The sequence below is a fragment of the Pleurodeles waltl genome, chromosome 10, assembly GCF_031143425.1.
Source record: "Pleurodeles waltl isolate 20211129_DDA chromosome 10, aPleWal1.hap1.20221129, whole genome shotgun sequence".
In the NCBI taxonomy this organism is placed as follows: Eukaryota; Metazoa; Chordata; class Amphibia; order Caudata; family Salamandridae; genus Pleurodeles; species Pleurodeles waltl.
Genome location: NC_090449.1, coordinates 133,076,560 through 133,103,185, shown reverse-complemented (window position 1 = coordinate 133,103,185; position 26,626 = coordinate 133,076,560). Strand labels below are relative to the sequence as shown.

The window sequence follows — 26,626 nt, the reverse complement described above, 5'->3', positions numbered from 1 at the left end:
TTTGTTATTGTGTGTTGTATCATGCTGTGTTATTTTTATGGCATGTTGTGTTATGCTGAGTCATGCTGTTCTATGCTTCACTACGTTAAGTGTGTAGTGTATGTTGTTATATGCAGTGCTACACTGTGTAATGTTAGAGTATGTTATCCCATGCTTTTTATGTTTGCATGTTGCATGCTGTGCTTTGCAGTAAAGGTGCTTTGTACTGCGCTCAGATGTTACCCTAGTTGGTATTATGTCGGGGCATGCTATGCTATGTTATGGTGTGTTGATTTATGTTGTGTCATTGTGTCAGCCAAGCACCTACATAAAAACAAGCTCTCTGTCTCTATCACAAGCTACACATCATGTTCCATCTGCAGTCTAACAAAAGGACTACCTAATGCCCCATCCCCAAAACCAAATGGCAACACAAATAAGATAATGTAACCATCCTCTAAAAAATATGGGTTCATGGACAGCATAACTAGGAAATGCAAAGCATGAAAACCACAGGAAAGCCAATGGCTGAGGGAACCGATCCTCAGCCTACTTACTTTCTCCGTGTACTTCTTTTTATTATAGTTTTTTTTTTTAATTGAGGTTTGTATTGGTGTGGTGCGGGTCGCAGATCATGCAACTATTATGGCATGTACTGAGGTGCCTTCGCAGGGGGTGGCCTGATCTGAGATACAAGAATCAGATGTTTGAAATGAAACTGGGACCTTGCTAACAATTGACACTCTACGTATAATTGATTTGAACTCCCGAAGAAATTTACATTGGTAAACAAAATGATTTGGCTGTGTCTTTGACTGCAACGTTTGGAAATTTGAAACCATGTGAAGTTTTTTACCAGAAATAAAAGATTTGTATCATCGGATACTTTGATTAGACTTCTTACTGTTTGATAGTGCATACTACTTGTATTTGTTTATTAACTATAATAGCACACCTTGGAGCAGCAGGAGTTTTTAGTGTATGCACATCACCTTTTGCATTTACTGCTATTGGGACAGAGTGTAGGTGCTGTTCATGGACTCGCTGCTCAATTGTCTTTGGGATTGTAATACTTTTTTTTGAAAAATTTATGTCAAGAGGCCATTGAGGCAACTAACATTGTCCAGACCTAGGCATAGTCCCCCACCAGAGCCCACATTGAAACCTGAATTGGAGACAGCCATTAAGAGAGTTTAAATCTCATTTAGAACGCATATACAATAAGGTGGCTGAAGTTAAGCTTTGGAACTCAAGCTCTAAAGAATTTAAGGATGAGACCGCCACCCATGCCATCCAATCTCTAAGACAAGACCTGTTCAACTTTTACATTTTTGGATAACTGCACCCCTTTCAGTTTTATTGATGGTGTTTCGTTTTTCACAATTCATTTGCACGTTTTGTGGTTTCTTTTCTTCAAATGCTAATTGGGTCCTTTTTATGTTTTGAGCATCACAAAAATGCTTTGTATGGCGTTATGCTGTAGGTTATAAATATTTAAAAAACAAATAACTCACTGCCGCTGCAAAACAAATAACTCACTGCCGCTGCCCGTCAGTCTTGCTGAGCTGCATCACTATCTTAGACACTAAAACCCACTTAATGATTGTGTACATTCTAGGGTATTACCTTTGTACCCATGATGTGTACCATTAGATGAAGAGGTGTCTTCTGTCTGAGAATCAACCATCAGCTGCAAGAAATCCACTCGCTTCTGGTAATAAAAGAAAAGACACCACGATTACTGAACACATTTGCGTTAGAGATGACTTTGGCAAATCAGTTAAAAAGATCTTATACAAACATGCAGGGGTGGCTCCTCCTTATGGGCGGAGGAGGGTTGTCCCCGCCAGCAGCAACAGCTGCAAACCTTTTTCACAAAAACGATAATAAACTTTGTTTATGGAGGGATCTCTCGGACGAGGAATGGGACAGCATATTCTATAGAACACACTACACAGCCTATAGCGCGGCAGGGACAGAGACAGCATATAAGATCGCCTCTTACTGGTACTATACTCCGGCGCGAGTGCATACATGGGATCATGCTAGGACAGACCTTTGCTGGAGAGGCTGTGGAGCTACGGGCACACTGGTACATTTGCTTTGGCATTGCCCCAAGTTACATCGCTATTGGGAAAATATTATAGATGAGATATATACGGCATTCCAGGTCACGATTCCGAGGTTCCCATCGTATATCCTACTGGGGCAACCCAACCCCCTTACTTTTCCGTTACGATCTCTAAAGGGGAGGCAGATAGCTCTGGCGCTCAATTCAGTGCTGCAATTGATTCTAGCGCTCTGGGGAACAGATAGGGTTCCGACTCACGTCTCATGGCTCCAGAAGCTCTGGTTTATTCTCGCAATGGAGAAACTTACGCTGGCCACCCAGCAACGGGCAGAAGATTTGGGTGCACTGTGGAAGCCCTTTATTCGGCTTCCCTCTGTAGAATTTACTGAGTTGACATGCCCGACCTACCTGAGAGTTTTGAGGTTGACCTGAATTACGGGTTGGAGCGCGAGAGGGGGAGCCGGTGGGGAAGGGCGATTGATATTAAGGGGTCAAGGAGGGGAGAGACAGATGGATGATACGGTCTCATTGGGAGGTACTGTTGTAATGTTTTTTTTGTTGTTCTATTTATGTTTGTGTGGTTCTAAATTGCGGGGCTGATATTATTGGGGTCTATTGGTTATTGCCATTGGATATACGACTTAGTAAGGAGGGGATCCTCCGGAGGTCCATATTAGCATGTTTGGGGATTTAAGAGAGGACCCTTTATATGAAACTAGGATGTGTCATTGTGCTGATGTATATCATTTCAGCCCTGTGCTGTGCTATGTTTTGTATGTTTTGGTTTTTCTATAAAACATAACAAAAAGATTTGATCCTAAACTTTGTTTATTATCGATTTTGGGGGCAAAGGGGCAGGGCCACGGGGTGACGAGCAATAAGGGGGAGTGCTCAGCACTCCCTCTCAGAGCGCATGTGTGTTTGGCCGACCGTCTCGGGCCCGCCAAACACATATGTGCACAGGGCTCTCTCCAGCTCGGCAACAGCTCCTAGTCTGCTTATCAGGACAGCCCCACCATGAGGAAGCCAAAGAATGGCGAAGTAACCAAATATATTTAGAGACCACGACTGCAAACATGTACAGCGTCTAGCAATTAATCAAGGTATAGCACCTACCCAAGTGATAGTGAACTTTGCACTCTGAGTTTATAGCCCATTATCACTCTACTGTATTTCACTTTATACAGTAAATCACAACAAATCGAGTCCTGTTGATTATAATCGCCATATTTTTATGTCCTCTGACAGAATTTGATAATCCGGGGTTTCTATATGGTCAGCCTTGGATGCCCCTGGTTTGAAAATGTGTTTGTCAATCTATTTGACGAGAGCTGCTATGACTGAAATGTTTAGATGCTTACATTTCTAATTCCTCTTTCTTTCTTCTTTAATTCAGTCTTTCCTTATTTTCCCCTACTTTATTTGCACTCTTACTTTATTTTTCATTCTTTCCCTTTATTTTAATTCCTTTTTCCTTTCCTTCCTCAGACTTTTACTTTTTACCTCCTTCTTTTTACATTCATTTCTTCCCCTCTTTTTACTCCCTTTTCCTTGCCCTTTTGCCTTTCTTCCCTTTCTTTCTTCTTGCATTTCTTCCTTCCTTTCATCCGCTTTTTCATTCTTTTGGTAATTATGCGTCCTTTCTTTTACGTGCCTTCATGTCTTCAGTGTATTCTCATTGTTAGGTTCTTTCTTATCTTTCATCCTATCACCCTTCTTTCCTTTTTTGTCCTTACTTTTCTTCTTCATTCTTACATATTTCCATTTAGCTCGCTCTCTTCCTTAATACTTTTAAATAACTTGACTTGGGCCCTAATTACGAGCGGGTCCGTGTTTTCCGACTCCAAAGTAAACCCCTGTTTGCACAGGAGTCTGAATTGCAGGTTGGGTGATATATAACACATCAGGTAATTACCAGGTGCGTTAAATATATCACTCTTTCTTTAATATTGAACAGTTCAAACCTGCTGGAATTTAAGAGGGGAAAGGTGTAGAGTATTTACTGTACCATAGGGATTTGGTGATGTTAGAACTAAAATGGCACATTATTCCCTAGAAACTCGTAACAGGTGCCATTCATCCCACTAGATAAATAAGGTACCCCAGAGTAATATTTATCAGGTGCGATAAACAGCACCTATTCTTCCCAAAAACTCCTTTCATGTTAAATCTTTAAATAAATACTAATTTGTCACTGTCCCTCACGTGCTTTTGGCTTGATCCATGTCTTCTTTCCTTTCTTTCCATCTTTCTTTACTTTTTCATGCCCCTTTCACGTTCCGTTTCTTCCTCCGCATTTCTTTCTTGATTTCTTTCTTCATTCCTCTCATCTTTCATCCCACACCCTCCTTTGCCCATTCATTTATTTTTCTCTTTTCTCCTTCCTTTTACATTCTTTCTTTCACCTTTATTTCTCCCCTTACTTTCCTTTCTCTCTGTCTTTTGCTTTCCGTTTCTTTCAGTCACTCTTTCTTCTCCATCCCTTCTTTCACGTTTCCCTCCTTTTTGCTTCCTCCCACTTCTTCAATTTCACCCTCTTTTTACCCCTTCCTTCTTTCACTATCCCTTCCATCCTTCTTCTCTACTTTCTCCATTTCCTTGATTTTTGGTTTCCTTTCTTTCTTCTTCTTTTCTTTCTCTTTCCTCCTTGTCTCCCTTCTTTATTTACATTTCGTTTTCTTGATTTCTTTCCTTCTTATGTTTGTTTTGTTTGCTACTCACCCCATGTTGCTTTTGTTTTTTTCAAATGTTCTTAATTTCTCTTTATTTCTTTCCATCACAGAATTTTCCCATTTTAACGCCCATACTCCCTTTCCTTACCTTTGTGAAGCTAATCTTTTACTGTGATATTTATGAGCTCTTTGGAAGGAATTGGAAGGGACCCATAAAAAAATTCTGAAGATTTTAGCATGACCCAGATCTGTGAGAGATCCAGCTGCATTAAGGGTGCAGTGAAGCACCAACTACATCACCTTAGGCAAGGGGGGGCACTGACAGATTAAATAGTTTTTACTTTCCTCTTCCTCACAGGTCACAAGATCAAAGCTGAAGCTAGCAAGTGACACACCACGAGGAAAAAAATATATCAGGACTGCCCCACCAGAAGGAAGCCAAAGAATGGCGAAGTATCCAAACATATTTAGAGACCAAAACGTGATAAACATTGCAAAGAAAACAAGCATTTGCAATGCAACGGGTCTCGCGTTTGCTCATGTTAGAGCTGATCGCGTTGTGAACTCCTAACCCGACTTTTTATCTATCGGCAAAAGTGCTTTTATGTACGTAACCCGAAAAAGTGAAATTAACTGTGTAAAGCGCTCGACTTCTGCCAAGCGAAATCGCGATAGGAAAATAGAGAAAAAGTAGTCCACGATCCGACAGAAAACAGCAAGACTTGCATGTTTTCTGTACTTGGTCGCTGCGCTCGAGGAGGGCTAACCACGGAAAAGGCATGACGTGTGCATGCCTTCCACTAATGAAAGCAAGCAGATTTTACAAGGCAAGCCCACCAACCAATCAAACACACTGACATGACGTCACAGGGCTCCGAGCCCTTTTCTAATAACTAAAGCGTCTCGCTGCGATACGCATGCGTGAGCGCATGCAACGCAGGCTCGACCCTAAAAATGAGTCAGGGACTAGAGGAAGGGGGAGCGCGAAATAGGTACGGCAAAAAGAATCAAAGGAGAAATGAAAGATAAAAAAAGGAAAGAAAAGAACACGAATCAAGGGAACACTGCACGGAAGGCCATCAGACTTTTCTAAGAAAGGTTGTGATTGCATGCTTCCTGACTTATGAATATGATTCATAAGGGGGTATTTTATTTTTTTGGCTACTCCCTTGGCTGCATCCCTCATCCGCTGACCTTCACCCCACCAGTCTCCCCAGTGCTCTAGCTGACGAAGCAGGCCTTCTTTTGGAAGCCACTGAGTTGAAAAGATTCTCTACCAGGAAAAAAGTGTGATTTGAAAATGCATTTAATACAATTTACATATTTGTTCCATAGTGTTCGTACTATGGTCAATCAGCAGGAATAATAGCTCAAGGAGCTGAACTTTCAGCACTAGAGCAAAGAGGAAATCAGCACTCATCAGTGTGAATCAGCCTTCCAGACACCCAAAAATGATACATTAAGTACAGTAAGTTTAGAAATAATCAAAGCTGTTGTTTACTGCACCTCGAAACTTCAGAAGTGAGGTATGAAGCACTACGTGAAAAACAGGTCATTTTAATTATCATGCTTCCTTTGACGTCCTACTCTACCAGATGCCCCATGAATCAATTTGAATGCGATGCTTTAATACATGCACATATCTTTCATTTAAGTCCTTATTTTGCGTGTACATTTTTTAAAGATATATTTTAAAATATTTTTTTTAATGCAGATTTTTTTTCTGCTGGACTCCTAACACTAAGCATCCAATAAGTTAGGCCCGCAGAGATATTAAAGAGCCCCAAGAATTAGACGAGCATTACCTTTTTTTAGGACAGTTGGGAAAGTCAACATTATTAAGGGCTCTGAAGTTGGAAGTGAGCCAGTCTTCCCAGATGCTCTGAGACCGCCACTTCACTGTGACCCACACTCAAGAGAGTAGAGGCTATCAGTGGATTTTTGACACAACAACGACCTGTAGAACTAAACACCATCTAAAGTGAAGCCATTAATGTGGCCTGGTGGTTGATGACCTGGGTTCAGAGACTGGAATTTGAATGCCAGTTAATAAAGGGCATGCCATGATGTTTCTTCCTTACTCAGTGGAATTGGGGTTGGGGTGGACATTTTTGGCACTAGGTAGAATCATAAATTAGCATTCCATCATCAAGACATGACTGACTGTCATGTAGATATCGCTATTCCTTATTTTTCTGATATTGGGTTGCACTCACCTCATGGTTGCCTTTTTGCCTCTTCTCCTTCAGGCTCTTGATAGCTCTTGTAAAAAACTGCACGAGATCATTGGGGCTCAGCCAGTCATTCAGTTTTTTAAGAATAGGAGTGAGGAATGGAAACAAGACTAGAAAGAAAAAAAAAAAATGATGGCAACTTTTCTGAGGAATCACAGAGGCGAAACGAGTATAATTTAATATTTATCAGATTAATTTTATTATCCCTTGTGATACCTGGTGTTCAAATTAATAGATATGCTTTTGAACCCTGAACATCAAAATCATTGACTGTTGTGGGACGGGAATCCAATCCAATTGTAAAACGTGTTGGATGAAAGCTTGTAAGAATGTAGAAGGATTGACTGGTGTCAAACGTAGCCAAACAGCCTTCTACTTTAGTGTGGAAGAAAATCTTCATTACTTTTCAAACCACATCTTTGAATTAACGTTTACTATAACAATAATAATGCATTTTAATGATTGATTTTGCAGGGTCTGGCAGCTTAGTGGACTAATGCGTTTACTGTAGGGGACCTGTGTTTGACCTCATGGTCACAGGTTCAAATCCCAGTGGGTCTACTCACCTTTTCATCCTTCTGAGGTCAATATAATGAGTACCATTGAGTTGGGTAACAATAAACATCTGTTATTTAGCACCAAGATACCCATCTGGGTGAATGTATACTGTACAAATGCATATTTTATGTTATAAATTTGATTATTAGGGAGGTTTTTCACAAATGCAGTTTATAGAAGAGGCATTTCTGTCTAATTTAGACACTTAGGAAAGATGACTCCAAGGACACATCTTATGAATTTGGAAATATATCTGAAAGTGGTCTCTCTGATGACTTGTTACATGCCATATGTTACCACATCACTCTTTAGGTGTAAAGAACAATGTTCAAATTACTAATGAGTACCAGGGTCCCCCAAATAAAAAAGTAAACCAGAAAAAGGCCATGGTTGGAATGTAGGCACTTGGGGCCAGATGTAGGTAAGTAAAATTTTGCGACTTGCAAATTGCGAGTCATACCGACTCGCAATTTGCAACTCGCAAAATTACATGCAGAAAGGTGTCTCAGACACCTTCTGCGACTCGCTATGGGGTCGCAAAGACCCACCTCATGAATATTAATGAATTGCGACCCCATAGCGAGTCACTGCACTCACAGGGATGGTTGCTTGCTGGAGACAGCAGACCTCCATGTCTGTGACTGCTTTTTTAATAAAGCAGTTTTTTTTTTCTTTTTGCAGCCCGTTTTCCTTAAAGGAAAACGAGTTGCAAAAAGAAAAAATTCGGAAGCCATTTGGTTTCGTTTTTTTCAGAGTAGCAGTGGTCCATAGGACATTGTTTTCGGCATTCACAAAGGGAAAGGGGTCCCATGGGGACCCCTTCCCTTTTGCGAATGAGTTACCACCCACTTCAAGTGGGTGGTAACTGCGAGTTGGTTTGCGACCGCATTCGCGGTCACAAAGCAACTCAGCATGGCGATGCGGTCGCAAATAGGAAGGGAACACCCCTTCCTATTTGCGAGTCGCATCCCTAAATTACGAGTCGGTACCGACTCGCAATTTGGGGATGTGCATCGCGTTAGGCTGTTTGCATGCCGCAAACTGCGTTTTTCGCAGTTTGCGACATGCAAACAGCTACCTACATCTGGCCCCTAGTGTGTTGTTGATTGCGCTGCATGCACAGTATGCTACACCTTACATTCCCTATAGCCACTTGGCTGGTTTCTTTGTCCACTTACCTTCATGTTGTCACGCACCTTGTGGATCTCCTAGGCACACACACCACTCAAATATTAGCATGAAAAGCTTGCAATATATTGTGTGATGAAGCTGCATCGAAAATGTGTTAACAGAAAATAATGTACACGTTTGAAATGTGCCCATGGGGAGTGGCTACCAATGTATACGAAGACTAATGAAAGTTGTTAATTCTGACCTTATTATGTAGTACTGTTTTGAATTTGTATTAGCATATCATAATTAGAGTTATGTATTAGGAGTTTACTTATTACATTTGAAGGCCTTAGCTTGGCGAGGGTCTGGGCCTAGCTGCCTGGCCTCATATTAAACTGCATTTTTCTAATGTGTAATGTGCTGTTTTCCTGAAGGACACGAATCTGTACTTTTCCAGAAGTTATGTGTGTGTGTAGGTGTAGCAAATTCTTTCTCATGAGAACCGGGGACGTTCTTACTAAATGCAACAGTGTGATTCGTAACAGGTGCAAGGTTAGCTGTAGTAGGGAGAACAATGGAGACACTGACTGGAGCGCAAAGTGTAACTTTTCTTACCTGACATTCCAACCGCTGAAGACGTCAATAACATAGACCAATCCGCGACATGAGAACTGTGGTTTGTGGAAAATTCTGGCAAGGTGCGTGAAGAATTATTGGACAGAGATAACGATGCACCAATTATTATCCAATGAGGAGTTAAGTGCTAATTAGACTGTTTTGATTTAACAGAGTAACTCAAGGAGAAACGGGGACTCAGAGGAGAAACTTCACTTACTCATGGAGACTTTTCGCTCTTTTGCTTTGTCCTGGTACTTTAAACCATCCTCTACCCATTCTTGCCTGATACTTACTTCTCCTCCATATGAGGGAAGATCCTATTCCTTAGCTATGCTATATCGGGACTTTGTCCCGTCCTAACTCTGCTGATGGTGAACCGACTGATGTCCTGAGGACGAAGACTGACGTTGTTTGCTGATCCATTGGATTGGTAACTATTTGATGCAAAATTGTAATTGACTGTTTGCCTTTTCTTTCTAGGTACCAACTGCTATTTTGATAGAGGCCATAGTTTAGATGTTTTCCAGATTCGTGTTTGCTAAAATGTTTTGCATGAAGCCCAACATACTAATGCTAATTCGAGGTTAGTTAAGGTGTTCACAAATATCCTACGCAATTAGACAAATGACTGAGTTCTTGCTTTGTTGAATCAAAAACTACTGAAACTTTGTTAAATTGCTTCATATTAATGACATATTTAATACTGAATGAATATTCTCTATGCACTGATTAATTGCATTCTAATTGCAAAGTAGAGGAGTTTCTAATGTGATTTGAATTGCTAATGAGATTAACAGAAATGACAGTAGATTGTAACGAATAGGGAAATAAATATCCTAACACGTAACTAAATTGGTGTGGTTATTCTTGGCTAAAAGGTCATGGTGTGTTCAACTTATTGACTCTTATTAAATGTTATTGATTAGCTTGTTGAGTAATTATTGTGATTATTGATTGGGTTTTGATCTATTGAGTTGTGATGCCAAAAAGACATCTCGTACTGGGAAGTCCCCGAACGTGGTCCAAAGGTTCTTCGACCTAAACGCGTCTCATCGTAAGTTTACTTATTAAGGCTCTGATGCGCTAACACTGCCATTGGGAAAAAAGGGGCTTTGTGGGCATTGCTGTCTGCATATAGACTTACTTACGTCTTCTCTTTGTTTTTCTAGTAAGGGGTGAATGACCTTATTGGAGGTCTGTGTTCCGTGTTCGGAATAAACACATCAGCACCTGAGGGGAACCAGGTCGCTCATCGTTCAGACAGCACAGCTGTCTACCCATAACTTTCCTTCTCCCATTATTCACCCTTTTTCCCCTAAAGGGTAGTCAACAACGCTCTCAATTACTTGGGGTGCAGGGATTAGCCTGCAGGTGAAAGGACCGACTATCTTTGTCCTCTGGTACCTGGTTTTCAGGTGATTGGGACCATGAATTTGTGTTTGTTCCTGCTTGGCAGGAGGGTCAAAAATGCTTCTGCCACACGGGAGAAAGCACAGGTTTCCCTGCCAATGCTGGTGCGGACAGGAAAACAGCTATGTCCTGGGGGTGGGCTCCCAGGACATAGCTAGTCGGCTGCGGGCATGGGGTCCCAAAGGTACTTGATGGCTGTGTTGCCCCCTCTCTTTTTAACCAGCTTCGGCCTCGGGGTGGGCTCCCCGGGGTCTGTAGAATCAGTATCAACAACTTCACCTCCAAGTTGATTTTTCCACACCTCTTCTTGACATCATTCTTGAGAGGCCGAATGATATCTTAAACGGGAATGAATGATGAAAAAAGGCTGTTTACCTGTTTTTTTCTAAAAAAAGTATTAGGAAACCTTTTAATCACACAACACTTTTTCACATGTTGTTGAATACATCACCCTTGTTAGGCCGTATGATGTCTGTAGTAGTAATGATCCAGATTTAAAAAATGCTGTATCCATTAGTGTCCAACTGATCCACATTGGAACTTTGGTTGAAGAAAAAATAAATATGAGTTAGGAAGATTGAAAGGTAGTTTCTGTTTAAACTTGAGACTTATATCATTGCATTCTGTCCATCCGCTTTGGGTCTTCAAATATATAGTATAATAATGTCCAGAAGTAATATTTACTCCTTTATGGAAGATGAGAGCCAAACTACAATATGTTCTACCAGAAATTGAAATCGGTCCAGTTCTAAAGTTTGTAATCTTGGTGTCCAATCTTATTCCATCGGCTCTGCATTGTTTAAAAATTGCTATAATGTATTTACCACTCCCCTGTATAAGAAATGTACAGAATACACTTGATGGACAGGTTGTACAGGTCATATTTTGTCACTCGTTTTTATTAATTTATCAAAACACACACTTGTAGAATCTGGGAGAGTTAAGTACAAAAATTGCTCAGATGGGATTTCAGTGGTAGATAAGAAAGAACAATCTTCACGGTCATGGTTCCATGTATAACTGGGTCCAAAAATATCATCAATATTCACATTTTCTTCTTCTAAAATTCCAAGGATTACCCAATAAACACCTGTGCATTTTGTTTAACATTTAGAGTGAATACAACAGATCCACTATACTTGTCTACTAGTTCTCAAATTCCTGAAACAGATTGTATTACAGTTCTGTTACGAAATAAGAGTTGAAGACAATTATATATTGCTGTGCATAATGTGTTACACGTTTTTCCTGGATTGCATTTACAACATGTGGTAGATGGAAGAGGACATTAAGAACGACATTAGCATAGCAGTGAACACCACTAGTGTTATCCAACTGGTAACCAACAATATATCCATCTTTTCCACTTTTCATTTCTTTACACCTTCTTCTTTACCTGTGCTTTCTGCCTTTTGTGTAATCTTTTTTGATTGTTCTGTAAATTTCTGCTTAGGAAATAATACCTTTTTTCATAAACAGGATACTGTCCTAAATGAAGGGTATAATTACTTCTTAGTCTGTTGTATTCTTTCACACAGTTTGCATCTGCACTAAGCTTGTTCTCATTAAAACCAACTAGAAACAAACCAGATAACTTCCAAACTCGTGACAATGTTACATATGACGTTCCCTCTTTAAAAACTGTACTTTCAGTTTTTTTGAATGCAGCATCAACACTTAACCCTTGAGACTTGTGGATTGTTACTGCACATGTAAGACAATCTGGAAACTGTTTTCATCACAAATACAAATCTTTCAGGAGCAAAAAGAGTACAACACATTGTCCAATTTGCTTCACGCCATCAACCTGATCAAACTTTATAATTAAGAATTCAACATGATAATGGTTAAGACAATGAATTATATCAACTTTACCCATGGCACCATTTACCATGCCTTCTTCCACATTTAAATTATGTGTTAAAATTATTCTGCCATTTTTACAAACACGTAAACATTTCTCTAGTCCAACAGCCATTGGTACAAATTTTTCCAAAGAGTCTAATTTATCTTGTAATTTTCACTCACTCCTACAGTTATTCCTTGATATTCCATTTTGTCAATTGCTGTAATCTCCACAATTTCTTCATTCTCATGTTTTAGTAATTCCTCATTAAATGCAGCACACTCTTGAATGGTAGGCATCAAATAAACGATCTGTTTCCCCTCTTTACAAAAGTTGTACATTAGATCTGCTGCCCTCTTGTTCTAGGAAAACAGTTTTTGTATAAGTCGAGTTTGCAATATAAGTTTTCCCTCTTCTGTGATTACTCCTACTCTAATGTCCTTTAGACTGTTTCATACTCCATGTCAGAGGCTTGATGCATATTTTTGACAAGTTCTTTGTGTTGAAAATTTCGCCAAATGTTGACATTACCAATACTTCCCAATGATTTTCGAGTCTCTTCATGTGAAAGAGTTTTGAAAATAGGCTGTACTTTTACTGGAGTAAGTTGTAAAATGTCCAAAAAAACAATCAAATTCTTTTATCCAAAGAAGACATTGTATTCAGTTTTTAAAATCTCTTGCATTCGAAAGGTGGACAAAGGCCGGCATTAGTTTTGAAACCATGCTTACCTCATCAGTAATCAAAAGCTTAATTGTCAAAACTCTTGCTACCTCATGACAAGCTTTACCTGACAATTTCTGGTATTAAAGTTTATTGTCATGTACAGCTGGTTGGATTAGTGGTCTATGTAAAGTTATTCCTTTGATATTGTGTGCAGCTACTCCAGCAAGTTAGAATCTGTATTCTTTTGTAGGTAAGTAGAGATAACTTTAATTAAAAAGCTTTTTCTGGTGCCAGCTTGACCACAAATGTTGCCTTAGAGCCCGCTGTTAAAGGCTTGCTCCAGCGCTAAAGGCCCAACCCGAAGGCAAATACAATACTCTTCCTTTAAGTCCTTTCAAACACTCTGTTGGATCCAAAAGTGTAATTGTTTTAAATGGATGTACGCATTGTATAAGTATAGACTCATGAACATTTAAGTCTCATAGTTATTCTGGGATACTCACAAATTCTAACCAATTATGCACTGCTCTAGCTGGTGTTCTCTGATCCTCAAATTATCAAAGCAGCACTTACAAATAACTTGCTGCACTGACAAGTCAAAACACTCTTCTACAAATAAATAAGCAGCAAGTTCTTGCCACTTTTCCCTGTGTTATCCTTCAGTGTGTCTACAGCAAATGCAAACATAGTTTGGCATCTCAGAACAAGCTAAATTGTATTAAAGATCTTCTGTGTTACCAACAGGTACCAATTTATGCAACAGCGCAGAATCACAAAATCGAAAAACACTCTGTTGTGCACATAAAGCACATTTCTCCCCTTTACCTCTGGCAGATGTCAGTATAATAATTGCCTTATTCCATAACCCTCTTACATAGGCATCATAAATAATCTCTTTATCTGTAGAACACATCATTTACAATCCTCTACTATTAAGCCTATCCTAAAATAATAACTACACTATATATTCCTAAATTTATATTTCAACACATTTCTACCTGTAGTTCACTTAATACAGTGATATCGATCTCATAAACTCTTTGATCAGTCTTACTTCCAAACATAGTTTACTTTAAATTAATACTTTTAGTCACATACTTGTCAATACTTTCTTTTGATAGGTAAAATAGTATCACAGTATAACTTTGGCTTTTTCTTTATAAAACATCTAAAACTCAGAATAAAAATGGAATACCACTCATACTCCAAGAAACCAGTAATGGCAACCTATTTACCTTTGCGCTCAATTATACTATCCTAGTTATCAAATCACAATCTGTCTTTTATTTTTTATTTATGCTATCCCATATCTGAATGGTGAGTCACTATTAACCTTTTTTTAATGTTTTTGGTAAGAAGCCCATTTTCCTACTGTGTGCTGTTGGAGTGGTGACTCCTTTGTGTCCCCCTGCGCAGAGCCCCCTTGAAACTTCACGATGGAGTTGCAATTCCAGTCGGGGACAAAAAAACATATTTCCCATTATTTTCTTATACCTTTTCACTACATTATGAAAATACAGACAATATTTACCAGGGGAAAACATTTGTTTCAAAATCCTACTCCACCATAAACTGTCCTTTAGTGACAACTGTTTGTCTCCTTTATTAGGTCCTCTTCCCCCAACACTGAATGTCCACAGGTGCCATAGCAACCTCCTGCAGAACACTGTACTGTACCAGGAGTTTAAAAGTTCACTACATTTATTGTTGGAAGCAGTCTAGCTTTACTGTGTGCTGTAGCGGGTATGGTTTACTACTATTAAATGTAAGCATATCCAGAATCAGAATACATGTCTTAAAAATATAACAACCAATCGACTAACTTATATTTGTTAATCACAACCTACTTTTAACTATCACTATTTTTACAGCATCCAATCAAATATGTGTTTTTTTAAAATCTCGTGCTCCCTCCATTCTAACCACCTGATATTTTCAGAACTCCTTCATTCAGCTGCAGCCTTCTCCTGTGTGCTACTGCTCCTTCCCTTCAAAATGTTCAGTTTGGATTGTAGGTCACAGCTATGTTTATTGGGCTGGTGAGTATGCTAGAAAGAGTGGCATTAACAGGGGCTTGGGTTTGTCTAATGTGAATATTGCTTGCTTTGGCCAGAGTAGGTTAAAGTGACAGCAATTGCTTCCATTGGTTGAAAGCATTAGAGACTTCCAACCACCTCATCTCATGATTGTGCACTGTGGTGGTATGACTTGGGCACACTGACTGGGGCACGATTAGAAATCCTAGTGAAGGATACCTTTGCTCAACTAATGCACCTTTTCCCTCACACTGCTTTTGCCGTCTCTAATATATACCAGAGGCAGAAATGGAAACTGTCAAATCAGTTCTGTCCACAGATTGACAAAGCCAGGAAACATTAATAAAACTGTTTTAGCATTTTTCAGCGACCATAACATGGGTTCTATTTACAATAACAACCTCCAGTTTCACATGGAGGGGATATATAGAAGAGATGGTGTGCACTTCACAGATGAAGGCAATAGAGTGTTCCTCTGCGACTTGACACTCTACATCCCTTCCTATCTGTACTAAACATATACACATAATAAACACCAAGGCTCTTTTTAGAGCCACTCTAAACCCCAAACAATCTTTTAATTATAAAGAAATTCTAAATTTATTTTCTACAAAAAGTTTGAAGTCGCAACTCTGTCTTGGAGCCGCAAACCAAAAGCTCACATTAAATGAACAAAACATACATATTTGTTCATATGTTTTTCTTCAGCTCTAGTCATATGGCAATACATTTCTCAAAACCTAAGTGGAAGTCAAATGGGGTCTCTAACAGCACCCATTAGTATTTCAGTGGCTCTAAAAAACAGTAACACTCTCAATTAATGTGTGAGTGGATAAGTCATACTGACTGGGTCTGTCACTTGCTAAGTGGGTGCATAACCGTCAAAGTGGATGTGTGAGTGGATATATCAGTGAGCAAGTGGATGTCTGAGTAGGTCCATAGGTGGGTGCATGAGTAACTGGGTATCAGAGTGGGTGCGTGAGTCACTGGCTGGGCCTGTGAGTGAGTGCATGAGTGTCTGAGTGGGTCTGTAAGTGAATGAATGACAATGTCTCTGGGTCTGTAAGTGGTTGTGTGAGACTCTGTGTGGCTCTGTTAGTAAATGTGTGATGATTTCAGAGGGTCTGTGATTGGCTGTGACGCTGTCTGCGTGACTCTGTGAGTGGTTGCGTGAGACTTTGAATGGCTCTGTAACTGGGTACATGAGTGTTAGACTTTTCATCCTTGGCCTGGTCTCCCTTAACTTTTTGCCTCTGTTTCCCAGGTTGTTGATGTGTGCTGGACTCTGTTTTTGCTGTTTTTGTTACTCTGGGCACTTTACGACTGCTAACCAGTGCTAAAGTGCAAGTGCTCCTTTACAAAATGTGTTTGTAATTGGCTTATCCATGATTGGCAAATTTGATTTACTAGTAAGTCCCTAGTACAGTGCACTAGAGGTACCCAGGGCCTGTAAATCAAATGCTACTAGTGGACCTGCAGCACTGGTTGTGCCACCCACATAAGTAGCTCTGTAATCATGTCTCAGACCTGCCACTGCAGTGTCTGTGTGTGCAGTTTTAACTGTAAGTTCGACTTGGCAAGTGTACCCACTTGCCAAGCCTAACCCTTCCCTTTTCTTACATGTAAGACACCCCTAAAGTAGGCCCTAGGTAGCTCTAAGGGCAGGGTGCAGTGTATGGTTAAGGTAGGACATATAGTAATGTGTTTTATATGTCCTGAAAGCAAAATATTGCTAAATTAGTTTTTCACTGTTGCAAGGCCTGTCCCTCTCATAGGTTAACATGGGGGCTACCGTTAAATGTGATGTAAGTGTAGATTCCCTTTGGGAGTGGATGGACATAGGGGAGTGGTGGAGTGTGGGGTCTCTGAGCTCACAATTTAAAAATACATCTTTTAGTAAAGTTGATTTTAAGATTGTGTGTTTGAAAATGCCACTTTTAGAAAGTGAGCATTTTCTTACTTATATCATTTCTGTGGCTCTGCCTGTTTCCCTTTCTAGGTTAGTTTGACAGTTGTGCTGGTTGCACCTCACAGGGCAAAATGGGTATAAGAAGGGCACCCAAAACAACAGACTTCAGAACACTTCTGGAAACCAAGAGGAACCTCTGCCTGGACAAGAGCTGAAGAGCTGAGGAAGGAGAGCTGCCCTGCCTGTGACTGTGCTTTGTGGAGCCTTCCTTCAGTTGCTGCTTCTGCCTGTGCTAGAGGACAAAGACTGGACTTTGTGTTGCCTTCCTTTTTGTGAAGATCACCAAGGGCTTGAGTTAGAGCTTGCCTCTTGTTGTTTGAAGTCTCAGGGACAGCAAAGGCTTCTCTCTGCCAGCACCTGGAGCCTCTGGAGAGACTCCTACTCTGCCAAGTGGTGCCATCCAGCTCCTGGGACCCTGAGAAGAGAAGCTAGCAGCCCAAGAGTGAGAAATCCACGCACAGAGTGCCGTGTGGGGAAAAGATCGCTGCAACTCTGATCTACGGCTGAAAAATCGACGCGCCGCCGGCTTTGCAGCTGAAAATCTATGCTCGCCTGCAACGCGACCGGAAGACCGACGTTCGCGGCTGGAGAAATTACGCACAGCATCACTGACGGAGGCTGGTGAGATCGCAACCCGCGCAATTGAAAGGAGGTAACTTTTCTGGAGAGAACAAACCTCTGTTTCTTTAAAATGCAGGTTATTCCACACACACAAGGAAACATGCACACACAGCAGACAAACACATACACACCCACACACATACATGGAAACATGCACATACAACATAAACCCAGACACACACATAGCCATGTACAAGCATGCACACCTATTTCTGATGTTTTACAGAAACAGTGGCATGTAATGAAACATTTCGTACCTGCCTAACCTTCACTTCTAGTAGTGCTCAACACACATGTTCACACTTTAATTTCCCACGTTCCAATAAGTGTGCATTTCCACGGGCAGTGTGCACTAGCCATTGTGAGCAGCCACCCTACACCCCTCAGCTACAGCATCATTTGCTCATGCCTGTGGGAAGAGAAGACGAGCAAAGCCTTGACACGGATAGTACCACTGACAGCAACAGACACACACAGACCTGAATGAAATTAATTTGGAAGCTTTTTTCTAGAGCATGAGAGCAAAAAAAAAGGAGGTGATCGGAAGCAGGTGACTTTTCTGGAGACCTTTGTTTCTTTATAATGCAGGTTATACCAAATGTGGCTCTCCCTTTAAAACACTTGAAATTGGTGAATGCTTTACAGGAAAACAGAAATCCTCAAAGTGAAAGCAGCTCTCCTGGCACAGAAGGAGAGCCGATACTACATAATATTCACTGCACTCGGGAAACTTGCCCCATAATGCTTTGAAGGGCTGTAGTAATCACACAGGTAACTCAGGTAAAAGATGTTTATTTCTCAACTCCTCACAAGCCACTAGCACAAATCAATCTCAACATTCTATGGCAAACTCCCGGTTGATCCAAAGTCCCAACATTCTAAGGTGAGCGGAACGTACTACTTTAACCACTTGAAGCATGAAATTATGTACATATTTAACCCATACTCTATATTTCTATGCTATGCTAAAATATATATGTATATACATATTTACAATAACAGAAGGTATCTCTCTTGACGTTTAATACTTATTACAAGGGCATTACTTTTACTAAACATTTTTGCTCATAACTCAGGTTGTGGTGGTCCTAGGACAAAGGGACTACCTCCAAAACGTTTACGAAAACATGTTCTTTCTGTCTACAACATCTTTGGGTACCCACATTAGGTTGATGGGGACTTCAAAATAATAACCACTCCTTCCATTCAGTGTCTGTTTAAGCTCTCTCATGGATGGAACTTTTATTTTACAGTTGGGAGTAGCTTGTGATTTAATGGTCTTATTTGTAATATCATTGTAATAGGCCTGTTATCCCTGAAAATGTGTAATGGACCATGCCCTCTAGGGGCAAAATATATGGTTACACTTGGTTATGCTCTCTGGGAGCTCTCTATATAGTTACATGACCATGTTTCTTACAAATGATATTTTAATTGTGGTGTCCTGTAGGGACAGTGCTAAGCATTACAGCGGTATCAACATATTAAAATATTTGTGGTACGGAAACTTGCCCCGTAATGCTTTGCAGAGCGTTACTTTTACAAAACATTTTTGCTCATAACTCAGCCTATGGTGGTCCTAGGACAATGGGACCACCTTCAAAACATTGACCACAATGTGCTCTTCTGTCTACATCATCCATGGATCCACACACTGTAAGTAGGGACTCCAAAATAATAACCCCTACCGCCAGTCATTTTCTTTTTAAGTTTTCTCGTGGCTGAAACTTTACAGCTGGGAAATGTTTTTTTATGGACCTTGTTCATAATATTACTGCAATAGTCCAGCTAGCCTTGAAAATGTGTAATGTACTATGCTGTCTGGGGCTCCATATATGGTTACACACTGCATTATTTTCTCATATTCTTTTTTCATGTGGACTGTTTGAATACTCATATGTTTGGATGATCCTTATTTCTTCTCTGTAATAGTCTTGTGTCTTTTTTTGGAGAATTGTGTTAGCCAGCCAGCAACTCTGATGGTGGGGTGGTGAAAGTTGAATTCTATTGGAATCAGCATGGCAGATTTAAATGAGGATGGCAAATGGCAACATTGTTTTGCTGCAGATAGAGGAAGAAGGTAAATGGAAGTGCTTTAGTTATATGCAGGGCCACTGGAATTATATGGCAGGAAAAGACAACATTATGAGGCAGGGTTGAACAATTTATGTTGCAAAAAAAGTCCAGTAATGAATTTACAATGCCAATAGCTCTAACTCAAGCAAATGCAAGACCTATTGCATTGCAAATGCTTGTTATTATTTACAGCCCATATTTCCAATCCACGGGGTCGTGCACCAGTAGATAAGATGGCGGCCCCTACTTTTTCCACAGGTTGCAACCAGCCAATCTAATTGCCTCCTTCTGTTGCGCGAAGGTGCGATGGCTTCGCGACGGATCCACGTCCCTATATACAAATTTGGATTTCCTTTAATTTCTCAAAAACTACCAAATGGATTTACACCAAATAACAAAAAGGATCATCCTGTACCAAGATCTAGCTTTTTGCCAAATTTGGTGTAATTCCATCCAGTAGTTTTTGCTCTATTGCTAAAAATGAATTGGGAAAACTTGTTTTGGGACCCCCCTTTTTCTAGGCCCCCACCGGATGGATCACCCTGAAACTTTCCAGACAGCAGCTGATGTGAGCATAAAAGTTTTTGGAAAATTTTGTGAAGATTCATCAAGCAGCGCCAAAGTTATTACCAAAAAATAAAAATGTTTTTCTATAGAAACTAGGTCCTAACTATAACTAGCTGGTGGTGACCACCTCTGAGTTTTATATATCTATATCTATCTCTCTCTCTCTCTCTCTCTCTCTATATATATATATATATATATATATATATATATATATATATATATTCACTTAAAAAACGAAAGGTTACAGGGACACTATAGTTAGGCTCGCATTTTAAACTAACAAAACCATAGAGGGTCACCTGTTATAGTTGGGGTTATCTCAAGAAACTATAACTTGTTCCCTAAGGTAATTATATCTCCCACAGGCAGGGAAACAGAGGAAACCTCCGCTTCCAGGATGCAAGAGCAGTTTGACAGCTCTCACTTGCTGGAACCGGAGTGTGTGCTCTGGCTTGGTGGGAGCTGTCAAAGCTCCTGCCAAGTAAGAGCAAACAGCTCTGTGCCAGGGATGGGCACCCTGGAACATAGCAGGAGCTGGCCAAGGCGGGTTGTGGTCCCCAGGGCCATCATTGGCTCCTCACCGGGGGCCACCCAGTGTGTGTTGCCCCAGGAGGTGGTGGTCCCAGTGGTCCTAAACTGACCCTCCTCATTGTTTTATTTTTAGCCCCAGAGAAGTGGCTGTCCCCTGGGCTGCGGGGGGCCACGCACCCCCCAACAACATAATTAGTTTAGTCCCGGGGAGGTGGCGGTCCCTTGGGCATAAAACTGCCCTAGAAGGAGGGGCTCCTTATGCCCCCTCCTTAACCCCTTCGCTGCCAGGCCTTTTCCCCCTCCTGTGGCAGGCCTTTTTTTGCCTATTTGGGGCAGTTCGCGCTTAGGCCCTCATAACGTTTTGTCCACATGAGCTAACCAAGCCAAATTTGCGTCCTTTTTTTCCAACATCCTAGGGATTATAGAGGTACCCAGACTTTGTGGGTTCCCCTGAAGGAGGCCAAGAAATTGGCCAAAATACAGGGAAAATTTCGTTTTCTTTAAAAAAATTGGAAAAAGTGGCTGCAGAAGAAGGCTTGTGGTTTTTCCCCTGAAAATGGCATCAACAAAGGGTTTGCGGTGCTAAACTCAGCAGCTTCCCAGCTTTCAGGAACAGGCAGACTTGAATCAGAAAACCCAATTTTTCAACACAATTTTGGCATTTTACTGGGACATACCCCATTTTTGCAATTTTTTGTGCTTTCAGCCTCCTTCCAGTCAGTGACAGAAATGGGCATGAAACCAATGCTGGATCCCAGAAACCTAAACATTTCTGAAAAGTAGACACAATTCTGAATTCAGCAAGGGGTCATTTGTGTAGATCCTACAAGGGTTTCCTACAGAAAATAACAACTGAAAAAGAAAAATATTGAAATTGAGGTGAAAAAAACATCAATTTTTCTCTACGTTTTACTCTGTAACTTTTCCCTGCAATGTCAGATTATCGGAAGCAATATACCGTTACGTCTGCTGGACTCCTCTGGTTGCGGGGATATATAGGGCTTGTAGGTTCATCAAGAACCCGAGGAATCCAGAGCCAATAAATGAGCTGCACCCTGCAGTGCGTTTTCATTCTATACCGGGTATACAGCAATTCATTTGCTGAAATATAAAGAGTAAAAAATTGCTATCAAGAAAACCTTTGTATTTCCAAAAAGGGCACAAGATAAGGTGTTGAGGAGCAGTGGTTATTTGCACATCTCTGAATTCCGGGGTGACCATACTAGCATGTGAATTACAGGGCATTTCTCAAATAGATGTCTTTTTTACACACTCTCCTATATTTGGAAGGATAAAATGTAGAGAAAGACAAGGGGCAATAACACTTGTTTTGCTAATCTATGTTCCCTCAAGTCTCCCGATAAAAAGGATACCTCACTTGTGTGGGTAGGCCTAGCGCCCGCAACAGGAAACACCCCAAAGCGCAACGTGGACACATCCAAATTTTTGGAAAAAAACAGAGGTGTTTTTTGCGAAGTGCCTACCTGTAGATTTTGGCCTCTAGCTCAGCCGGCACCTAGGGAAACCTACCAAACCTGTGCATTTCTGAAAACTAGAGACCTAGGGGGATCCAAGGAGGGGTGACTTGCGGGGCTCGGACCAGGTTCTGTTACCCAGAATCCTTTGCAAACCTCAAAATTTGGCTAAAAAAACACATATTCCTCACATTTCTGTGGCAGAAAGTTCGGGAATCTGAGAGGAGCCACAAATTTCCTTCCACCCAGCGTTCCCCCAAGTCTCCCGATAAAAATGATACCTCACTTGTGTGGGTAGGCCTAGCGCCCGCGACAGGAAACGCCCCAAAGCGCAACATGGACACATCCAAATTTTTGGAAGAAAACAGAGGTGTTTTTAGCGAAGTGCCTACCTGTAGATTTTGGCCTCTAGCTCAGCCGGCACCTAGGGAAACCTACCAAACCTGTGCATTTCTGAAAACTAGAGACCTAGGGGAATCCAAGGAGGGGTGACTTGCGGGGCTCGGACCAGGTTCTGTTACCCAGAATCCTTTGCAAACCTCAAAATTTGGCTAAAAAAACACATGTTCCTCACATTTCTGTGGCAGAAAGTTCTGGAATCTGAGAGGAGCCACAAATTTCCTTCCACCCAGCGTTCCCCCAAGTCTCCCGATAAAAATGATACCTCACTTGTGTGGGGAGGCCTAGCGCCCGCGACAGGAAACGCCCCAAAGCGCAACGTGGACACATCCAAATTTTTGGAAAAAAACAGAGGTGTTTTTTGTGAAGTACATACCTGTAGATTTTGGCCTCTAGCTCAGCCGGCACCTAGGGAAACCTACCAAACCCGTGCATTTCTGAAAACTAGAGACCTAGGGGAATCCAAGGAGGGGTGACTTGCGGGGCTCGGACCAGGTTCTGTTACCCAGAATCCTTTGCAAACCTCAAAATTTGGCTAAAAAAACACATGTTCCTCACATTTCTGTGGCAGAAAGTTCTGGAATCTGAGAGGAGCCACAAATTTCCTTCCACCCAGCATTCCCCCAAGTCTCCCGATAAAAATGATACCTCACTTGTGTGGGTAGGCCTAGCGCCCGCGACAGGAAACGCCCCAAAGCGCAACGTGGACACATCCAAATTTTTTGAAGAAAACAGAGGTGTTTTTTGCGAAATGCCTACCTGTAGATTTTGGCCTCTATCTCAGCCGGCACCTAGGGAAACCTACCAAACCTGTGCATTTCTGAAAACTAGAGACCTAGGGGAATCCAAGGAGGGGTGACTTGCGGGGCTCGGACCAGGTTCTGTTACCCAGAATCCTTTGCAAACCTCAAAATTTGGCTAAAAAAACACATGTTCCTCACATTTCTGTGGCAGAAAGTTCTGGAATCTGAGAGGAGCCACAAATTTCCTTCCACCCAGCGTTCCCCCAAGTCTCCCGATAAAAATGATACCTCACTTATGTGCGGAGGCCTAGCGCCCGTGACAGGAAACGCCCCGAAGCGCAACGTGGACACATCCAAATTTTTGGAAGAAAACAGAGGTGTTTTTTGCGAAGTGCCTACCTGTAGATTTTGGCCTCTAGCTCAGCCGACACCTATGGAAACCTACCAAACCTGTGCATTTCTGAAAACTAGAGACCTAGGGGAATCCAAGGAGGGGTGACTTGCGGGGCTCGGACCAGGTTCTGTTACCCAGAATCCTGTGCAAACCTCAAAATTTGGCTAAAAAAACACATGTTCCTCTTATTTCTGTGGCAGAAAGTTCTGGAATCTGAGAGGAGCCACAAATTTCCTTCCACCCAGCGTTCCCCCAAGTCTCCCGATAAAAATGATACCTCACTTGTGTGGGTAGGCCTAGCGCCCGCGACAGGAAACGCCCCAAAGCACAACGTGGACACATCCAAATTTTTGGAAGAAAACAGAGGTGTTTTTTGCGAAGTGCCTACCTGTAGATTTTGGCCTCCAGCTCAGCCAGCACCTAGGGAAACCTACCAAACCAGTGCATTTCTGAAAACTAGAGACCTAGGGGAATCCAAGGAGGGGTGACTTGCGGGGCTCGGACCAGGTTCTGTTACCCAGAATCCTTTGCAAACCTCAAAATTTGGCTAAAAAAACACATATTCCTCACATTTCTGTGGCAGAAAGTTCGGGAATCTGAGAGGAGCCACGAATTTCCTTCCACCCAGCGTTCCCCCAAGCCTCCCGATAAAAATTATACCTCACTAGTGTGGGTAGGCCTAGCGCCCGCGACAGGAAACGCCCCAAAGCGCAACGTGGACACATCCACATTTTTGGAAGAAAACAGAGGTGTTTTTTGCGAAGTGCCTACCTGTAGATTTTGGTCTCTAGCTCAGCCGGCAGCTAGGGAAACCTACCAAACCTGTGCATTTCTGAAAACTAGAGACCTAGTGGAATCCAAGGAGGGGTGACTTGCGGGGCTCGGACCAGGTTCTGTTACCCAGAATCCTTTGCAAACCTCAAAATTTGGCTAAAAAAACACATGTTCCTCACATTTCTGTGGCAGAAAGTTCTGGAATCTGAGAGGAGCCACAAATTTTCTTCCACCCAGCGTTCCCCCAAGTCTCCCGATAAAAATTATACCTCACTTCTGTGGGTAGGCCTAGCGCCCACGAAAGGAAATGGCCCAAAACACAACGTGGACAGAACATATTTTTTCACAGAAAACAGAGGTGTTTTTTGCAAAGTGCCTACCTGTGGAGTTTGGCCTCTAGCTCAGCCGGCCCCGGGAGGGGGGGGGGGGGGGGGTAGAAATGCCCTAAAATAAATCCCAGGTGCCTAGTGGTTTCTGCCCCCTTGGGGGCAGATTGACCTAAAATCGGCCAATCTGCCCCCGGGGGGGCAGAAATGACCTAAATACAATTTGCCCCCCAAGGTGAGCGACCCTTGCCTGATGGGTCCCTTCCCATCTCTAAAAAAACAAACAAAAAAAAAAAATGTGCCCTGGTGCCTAGAGGGTTCTGCCCCCCCCTGGGGGCAGTTCGGCATAATAATAGGCCGATCTGCCCCCAGGGGGGGCGGAAATGGCCTAAAATAAATTTGCCCCCCCAACCCCCACTCCCCCCCCCAGGAGTGACCCCTGCCTACGGGGTCGCTCCCCCTGCCTGACATTGGCGCCAAAAAACAAATCCCAGGTGCCTAGTGGTTTCTGCCCCCTTGGGTGTAGATTGACCTAAAATCGGCCAATCTGCCCCCAAGGGGGGCAGAAATGGCCTAAATACAATTTGCCCCCCAGGGGAGCGACCCTTGCCTGATGGGTCGCTCCCCATCTCGAAAAAACCAAACAAACAAAAAAAAACACAACAAAAAAATTTGCCCTGGTGCCCTGAGGGTTCTGCCCCCCCCTGGGGGCAGTTCGGCCTAATAATAGGCCGATCTGCCCCCAGGGGGGGCAGAAATGGCCTAAAACAAATTTGCCCCCCCCAGCCACTCCCCCCGGGTGCGACCCTAGCCTACGGGATCGCCCCCCCTGCGTGACATTGGCGCCAAAAAACAAATCCCAGGTGCCTAGTGGTTTCTGCCCCCTTGGGGGCAGATTGACCTAAAATCGGCCAATCTGCCCCCAGGGGGGCAGAAATGGCCTAAATACAATTTGCCCCCCAAGGGGAGCGACCCTTGCCTGATGGGTCGCTCCCCATCTCTAAAAAAACAAACAAACAAAAAAAAAAAATTTGCCCTGGCGTCTAGAGGTTTCTGCCCCTCCCCGGGGGCAGATCAGCCTAATATTAGGCCCATCTGCCCCAGGGGGGGCAGAAATGGCCTAAAATAAATTTGCCCTCCCCCCCAGGGAGCGACCCTTGCCTAAGGGGTCGCTCCCTTTGCGTGAAATTCACGCAAAGAAAAAACTCCCTGGTGTCTAGTGGTTTCTACCCCCCTTGGGGGCAGATTGGCCTCATCAAAATAGGCCAATCTGCCCCCAAGGGGGGCAGAAATGGCCAAAATATAATTTTCCCCCAAGGGGAGGGACCCTTGCCTAAGGGGTCGCTCCCCACCAAAAAAAATAAAATGAAACATAAAAATAAAAAAAAACAAAAAAAATGGTCCCTGGTGCCTAGAGGTTTCTGCCCCCCCTGGGGGCAGCTCGGCCTAATAACAGGCCGATTTGCCCCCAGGGGGGGCTGAAAAGGCCTTCCCGAAAATATGCCCCCCCTGGGAGCGACCCTTGCCCAAGGGGTCGCTCCCTTTTGT

General features: G+C 42.2%; 1 protein-coding gene across 2 annotated transcripts in view; it reads right to left on the bottom strand.

The window, feature by feature from the left end:
- LOC138261216 (cytochrome P450 3A21-like) overlaps window positions 1–26,626 on the bottom strand; it is a 334,418-nt gene that overhangs the window by 68,969 nt on the left and 238,823 nt on the right. The window contains exons 8-9 of one of the 2 annotated variants that reach the window (XM_069209971.1): window positions 6,939–7,066; window positions 1,606–1,687 (exon numbers count right to left, since the gene is read on the bottom strand). In XM_069209971.1, the coding sequence (XP_069066072.1) occupies window positions 1,606–1,687; window positions 6,939–7,066 (210 nt within the window). Of the gene's footprint in view, window positions 1–1,605; window positions 1,691–6,938; window positions 7,067–26,626 lie in introns of both variants that reach the window. The other variant, XM_069209970.1, reaches the window with a different exon arrangement.